Here is a 7,203-nt window from a genome sequence, read left to right as displayed (position 1 = left end):
TGGGTGCATTAAATGCAAGCTGGACTTCATTGATGAACGGTGGGTCTTCATTGATGGCACAATGATGATTTACCTCCTCCTCCTCACCCGGCATCTCATCTGTAGCAAAAGCTGGTAAATTGACACAGTGCTTTTCACCTTCATCAATTTCTCGGGAGGCGAGAATCCAGCGAAGGGTGCCATCGATAGAGCTCTGTATAGATAGTTCATTTCCAGGGCGACCTGCAGTTACGATCTTCAACCTACCCACCCCATATCCGGAACCAGCATAACATGAGACATCCACCTCCACCACCTGGCCTAATTTTTTACCGATGCGCCGAAAATTGTCTGCACACCAAGCTTCAGGCGGAACGCCTTCTATTTTCCACCAGGCCGACTTCTCCCCCTTAGGAAATTTTATATCCCAAATTTGCAGGTCTGCCAAAGGAGAATCGGAGGAAGAACTCCAGTCTCTGATCAAATTCGAACGATTAGCACCTGCAGGGATGGCAATGTGTAGTTCAAGAGGAGCAATTTTATACACCACTGCTTCACTCCCTTGACTGCTATTCTGAACAAGCCATATCTCCAAGGCATCCAGATCACCATCCCAACCCTCCTTCATCTTCCCCCATAACCCCAAATCTGCATTACTGATAGATTTAAGGGGGACTACCTCAATGTTGAAAGCTACCCCTTCTGAAGTCGCAGGAAGCAAAAACTCCGATCTAACTGTCTCAGCAGGGAGCTCCTGTGGGTGAGGAGGAAGCGGACAACTCACCACCGGAGCCGCTCTCTGTAAGTGTCGTCCGGGAAAATTGAAGTCCAAACTGGACCAAGGTTTGTGACATTTCCAGCAGCTGGCCCTCCTGCTAAAATTCCGGAAAGTACACCTGTGGCATCTCCAGTCTCCCAAGGCTCGACTTTGTCTTCGGTGGAAGGCATTCTCCAGACGTCTGTTTTTCCTGGTTCGTACGGGAATCCAAGCCGCCTCTTCAGCTCGGAGAATCTGGAGACTCACCTCATCGGTCGGCCCCAGCCGTAACGGATGCCCACAGTCCGTCCGGGCGCCCAAATTACTAGGTTCAGGTTGGAGTCTCCGGACTCCAAGCGGGGTTAGATTCGCCCCAGTGGCCCATCTAGAGTTCGCTCCCACTCCACGGCTGATCCCGCCGGATTTCATATAAACCACCACCCAGCAAAATTTGTCGCCCTCCAAATATTTTGGATCCGCCGGATTCTGAATCGGATCCCCAAAAGGAAACCGAGAGGGAGGAAGACACCGAGTCAGAGGGAACTGGAGACGAAGAGGAAGATGATACAGAGGAGGAATCCAAAGATGCCGCCGTCTACAAGAATCCCTGTACGGAACTCTGATCCCGGAATCTAAAGCAAATTCCGGCGATCCGCCCAACGTCGTGAGTATGCTTGCCGTCTGGAAATCACCGGAGTTGAATCTACGGTTCCGGATTCAGAAACAGGGCCCGGATCTGGATGGAGTCTCTTCGCCGGAGAGCACCTGCCGGATTCCGTCGCCGGTGCTCGGAGCGACGAGGCCGGATCTCTCGGTAACCTGTCAAGCCTTCGTGACTGACATGGCAGTTGAGGAGATAGATGAGGAGATATTTCCTGCCTCAGATTTCTGCACACGTGTGGTGGCCTCCGGCGCCGGTGATGGATGTTGCTCGCCTCGCCGTCGATTCTGCCGGAGATCTGGTTGCCAGTCACAGAACCCTTAGGATCTACAAGATCCTATGAGGATTTTTCATCAGAGAGATGTCGAAAAAGGATCAAATCTCGCAGATCTGAAACTTCCAACTACTTTTGGCAGCTCTGGATCGTTGAAAAATCTGGCCGATCTACAAGATCCTGCGACGATTCATCAGATTGGGGTCGAAAAAGGATCAGATCTCTCAGATCTGGAACTTCCGAATACTCTTCACAGCTCCGGTGAACAGTCAGATCTGAAGATTCCGGCAGGGAAAGGCACCGATCTGAAGATTCCGGCACGGAGAAGCAGGTCGTCGGGGTGGGACCAGTGGCGGGGAGGGGGTCGGGACTCGGATAGCAACCAGAAACCAGATTTTCCTCTGCTAATCTTCGATTGGGGTTTCAGCGAGGAAGAGTTGAAAGACTTTTTAAAGTGCACATGTCCCAATAAAAACTGGTTTGAGACATATAACTCCTGCAACGGTGAATCTTTATTAATGAGTAATGACATGGCATGATTGGGAACATAAAAACTAAGATCTTCGATAGAAGGTAACGAAGTAAGACATATTCCAGACCTAAAGAAGAATATGATTTCTTTGAGTGTATTAGATTCCAATGGCTGCATGTATATTGCTGGAGGTGGGGTACCCGACGATTTAATCTTTGATGAAGGAGATGACATTCAACAACTAGTCATCAAAGTCAGGAATATGTTCTTCGCATAACAATTTTTATCGAACGGTAATATCTATAAGAAGAAACTTCTGCATATAACATCAATCTAATGTTACAAGCTAAAGAAACAAGTATAAAAGAGAGGCACAATAGAAACAATATTAGAAGAGAAACCCCACAAGTTAATATGAGGTTGTAAGAGAGAACAATCACAAACCAAATAGATGGTCATTTGTACCAAATATGGAAGTGGTGCTAAATTGTCTTGTATTCAAATCGCCGCCATCCAAAGCAGAACCAAATCGATCAAGCCACTGTGTTTGGCTGTTTTCTGCCTCCTCAACCCAATCCGAAGTCATATCTATGTCGTCGACTATAATGGGATCAATGTCCCCAGCCTTCCCTTTCGCCCGGGTAGCCAACTTGAGATTGTAATTTATATACAGAAGGCCATTCGATGTTTCCTTATCTAGCCGATTCCGCTTTTCAGAGTGATTCTGCTGGAATGTACTCCAATTCCTCTCAAAAGTTGAAGCACTGCAAACTTGACTAAGTATTCTCATCGCAACACGTTGCAACCCAGGTGCCGAATCCCCATATTGTTCCCACCACATTCCTGAACAAGTAGAGAGCAATATCTTAAGAATTTCAACAAAGATAGTAAAAAACTATATCCATTGAAGTACATACATACCTGGTGAGATTGTGTTGCGCGACTCCCTAGCCAAGTTAACACCAAACAACCCTTGTGCTCTTTTGAATGCAAAAATCTGCGTAGTGATATCCTGTCTTAATTCAGGAGTTGGAAGTAATTTCTCAATAACAGAAAGGAACTCTTCCTTTATATTTCCAAGAAATTTATTCTCTTGGTTGTATTGAATACTAGGATTTAAAAACGCAGCTGCTGAATGGAGAGGCGAATGGAGCTGACGGTGCCACCTCCTATCAACTATCTCCAAAAACATCTGGCATTTGTTCTCATCCATTATGTAATATGTCCTTATGGATTCCTTGGCCTTAGTCATGGATTCATAAATTGATCCAACGGCCGGTTTTCCTCCAGCAACATCTCTCAGTACTTTCAGTAAAGGCTCGGAAACAGCAACTATTTCGTCAACTATTCTCCAGAAGTCATTACTGCCAAGAATGTCAATACAAGGAATGCTCTGTGTTTTATTGGCATACAGAGAAGTAGAGTACTCTGAGCTATTGAACATATGCTTTAAGTTTGTTTTTTGCTTCAAAATTGACTGCAAGGTGAGAAAGCTGGATGTAGACCTAGTAATACTCGTGCGGACAAGTTCTTGTCCCCCAGTATATTTTCTCATTAGATCAAGCAACCACATATGATTGTAAATGAACTTGGTAATTGATTGTGCTTGTAAGATACATCTGTTCACCCAATCAATCTTGGAAAAATCTTCTAAAATCAAATTCAAGCAATGAGAAGCACAAGGTGACCAGAATATCGTACTGTAATTCTGCATGATGTTATTTCCTACACCAACATAGTTCAAAGAACTGTCCACGATAACTTGAACAACATTTTCGGGTCCAAAATCTTGAATAATGGAATCGAATAAATCAGAGAGACATTTTGTACTCTTGAAATATGTGGATGCATCAACAGTTTTGTGGAAAAAGGTTCCAGAGGGAGACGAGACTAAGAAGTTTATTAATGCTCTCGATTTATTATCCGTCCATGTATCTGCAATAATTGTACAACCCGTAGTTGCCCACTCTTTCTCTATTTCCTTTGATTGTTGATTAACTTCAGATTTAATCCTCTGTAACCACGTAGACCTTAAAGTTTCGGAGAACGGGCCTCTGAATCCTTGGCCACACTTTGCAACTGCATCCATCATTAGCTGATAGGAAGATGAACGTGCCACACTGAAATCTAACTTATTTTCAAAAAAGAAAAGAGCAACACTTCTCTCTGCATCTTCCCTGTCAGATGAAGAGTGGGGCCCGATCGTAGGACCAGAAGGAAATAGTTTTGCTATTGGGGTTGGGGGTGTCTCCATGGTCATGAGTGTTTTACTGGTGCTAGGCATATTTAAAGGAGATTTTGTTTCGGCTAGTCGTTGCTTTTTAACACTAGCAGCTTCCTTTCCCTCTTCCTTTGATGCGATTATCGATTTCACCCTATCTGTGACATCATCTCTTACTTTGCTACATGGATGAACACCCTTACTAGGCAAACGAGATAAATGATGCTTCAATCTGCTAATGCCACCATTCAAAACTTTAAGACAAAATTTACATTTCACCTTGTTTCCTTCTAACTTCTCACAGTATTCCCAGCAGACGTCTTTTTCTCGAACCACTGCAAAAGATAAATATGCATTATAATTATACAATGAAACCAGATGAAATTCCAAAGAAACTAGGAATTTCAATCAATTTTCTTAAACATAAATCAGGCTTTTTTGCATGTTAAATTTCAAATTTATAGATGGAGTATGAATTGAAGCTCGGTCATGAAAATCATCTATTCAACCGACCTGAATTATTAATGCTAAAATCAACTCAAGCATTTCTTGCCATACAAGCATAAAACTGCAATACATAACAGGAAATAGTAATTTTGAGAAACTTACTGATGAAGAACGTAGCAACTGTATTCTCTTCCAATAAGTGACCTACATACATTAGAACATGAGTAATTTTCTTGAAGAACTGAAACTGTATTAAGTACATCAAATCAAGAATTGCATTAAACATAAAAATAATACTCTGAAAATAAATGGATTTCTTAAACAAACAAATGGTTTTGTTAAAATTCTATAATTTACTATTCAAATCAGCTCCCATAGAAAATGGCCTGCAATTCAAAATAAATCCTAATTGTAAAAAAAATACAAATTATCCAAAAATCAAATGCCATAAAGTTCAATGATAATAGTTTTAACGTTATAACTTATCAATTCACGGTACCATTCAAAAAAAAAAAAACCTTATCAATTCAAGGTAAATGAAACAGAGTTGCATGTAAGATTCTAAGAGTGACTTTAATATATTTAATGTATGATAAATTTCTCATTTATTTAACTTAAAACTGTTTTGGAACAGGCAGAGAAGATTGCCCTATACACAGAAGATTTGGACCATTCTTTGGCAAGAGAATCTGCTACCATCCTTAAAATCCACTAGATCAAAAGGCCTCAAACTAGCTTAGTGGATTGTGCAGGGTCCAAAAAAATCACACTAACCAAACAAACATGACTAGCCTAGCCAATCGAAGGCCTTCAAACCAAAGGTGACAAAAAATGGTCAAAATTCCACATTCACTGGGCAAACAGTATTGACAATATATGGTTAGGATCATTCAGTCAGGTCATACTTTTGGACAATGAAAAATCCATGATGGAACCCACCAAATGGATGGTCAAGATCATTGGACCCATCAATCTGGTGTATCAGTGTATGGTGTAGATGGGAACTGGACCATCTTAGTCTGGTACTCCAGACTAGATACATAACCCCACATTTGAATTTTCAAGATGCTCAATAAGATTAATTACAACAGAAAATGCACATTCTGGCATTTTGCCTATTCCAGTTCAAATAAGAAGTGATAAACCTTTAGAAAAAAACTAAAGCAATATATAAATACACTTTTTAGCTTTTTTTGGTGGTAAAGAAATTCTCATTTTACTAGAAAGTTGCATCCAATTAGAATCAAAATTAGTTAAGAACGTTAATTTATATGTTATAAACATTAATAATAAGCTAATTCTATATATTATCAAAAAATCATATGATAATTGTGGGCGTGGTTCATGAGCTTGAGCTCACCGTGAGCTAGAGTTCACAAACCACTTCTCCCGTAGTTGTTTGACTCATACAATCCATTCATTTTATAGGACCTCGCACAGATAGTATGTTCCTAAGAAACCACCTCCGTACCATAATCCTAACCATCCGATCTATAGAAGCCCATTTTCTAGCTATCCATTTTAAACCTCCACAGAACCATAACTATAACCTATAAAACTAGTGGGTCGGATGACTCAACCAACTATGGATATATGGTTTGTGAGCTCTAGCTCAGGCTGAGCAAACCATATATCCATGATAATTTTTAAATTAGGGTTTAGGGTTGATGCTTAATACACGATCTTGCTTCCTAAAATTTATGATGATTTTCTCATTTTTAAGAAGAAGCTTTGAATCCTCTAATTATCCGATTTTCTCATTTTTCTTCGCCATTTTCTGTAAATTATCCATTTTCCCTACTCTAATATAGTCGAGAAATTTGAGATGATAAGATATTTTAACCTAAACAGGTTCTCTTCTTCTTTTCATCTCCTTTCTCAAGCAAAAGAGCTTCGAAATTAAAAAAAGGAAACCCTAAAACGAAGTATCGAGCTCAAAGAGATAAAAAGGAACGAGAACAAGGAATAAAAAATCCCGAGAAAGGCAAAAAAAAAGGAAAGTAAAATTCAAGAAACTGACCTGAAAAATGTGAGACTTTGAAGAGATTGAGACGGAGAGATTTCTCGACCGAAATGGAGGGTTTTCTGGCCACCGATTTATCGCGAATAGGTTTACCTCGCGATATGTTCATCTCTTTAGTTCTATTATTTTATTATTTAAGGTTGGGATTCGCGATATCTCACCAATATATCGATTACACGTGTACCAATAGCTGAAGAGTTATGTGTATTATCTCTTGACAATAAAACGAGGACTATTTTTTTCGTGTTTCGATTTTTCAATTTCAAGTGAAATGATAAGTGTGAAATATTAAAACGTAATAAGCCGCGAATTTATGGCGTAATCGTTGGGCCCACCCTTGATGTCCAAAGGAAGGATCCGGGTGTCAAC

At 40.6% G+C, this 7,203-nt stretch overlaps 1 protein-coding gene across 1 annotated transcript; it reads right to left on the bottom strand.

Moving 5' to 3' along the window:
- Positions 1-2,396: 2,396 nt before the first annotated feature.
- LOC143889315 (uncharacterized) lies at positions 2,397-6,958 on the bottom strand. The gene is made up of 4 exons (XM_077393491.1): positions 6,832-6,958; positions 4,974-5,015; positions 3,065-4,699; positions 2,397-2,986 (listed from the first exon to the last, which is right to left on the bottom strand). Exons 1-4 carry the CDS (start codon positions 6,941-6,943, stop codon positions 2,580-2,582), a joined length of 2,196 nt encoding a protein of 731 aa, XP_077249606.1. The 5' UTR covers positions 6,944-6,958; the 3' UTR covers positions 2,397-2,579.
- Between the last annotated feature and the right edge of the window lie 245 nt (positions 6,959-7,203).

This window comes from Tasmannia lanceolata, unplaced genomic scaffold (genome assembly GCF_043159265.1).
Source record: "Tasmannia lanceolata isolate RefF3 unplaced genomic scaffold, GAP_Taslan_0.1 ptg000013l, whole genome shotgun sequence".
NCBI lineage: Eukaryota > Viridiplantae > Streptophyta > Magnoliopsida > Canellales > Winteraceae > Tasmannia > Tasmannia lanceolata.
Note: the sequence above shows the minus strand (reverse complement) of the source record. Positions and strands in the feature narration are given on the sequence as shown.

What these genes read in the sequence shown, in the direction of transcription:
- LOC143889315 (XM_077393491.1), bottom strand. Translation starts at nt 6,943, where the DNA reads ATGAACATATCGCGAGGTAAACCTATTCGCGATAAATCGGTGGCCAGA. An exon ending in CAAAGTCTCACATTTTTCAG is followed by an intron (nt 5,016 to 6,831) that starts GTCAGTTTCTTG and finishes TAATGTATGTAG; the next exon opens with GTCACTTATTGGAAGAGAAT. An exon ending in AGTTGCTACGTTCTTCATCA is followed by an intron (nt 4,700 to 4,973) that starts GTAAGTTTCTCA and finishes TATCTTTTGCAG; the next exon opens with TGGTTCGAGAAAAAGACGTC.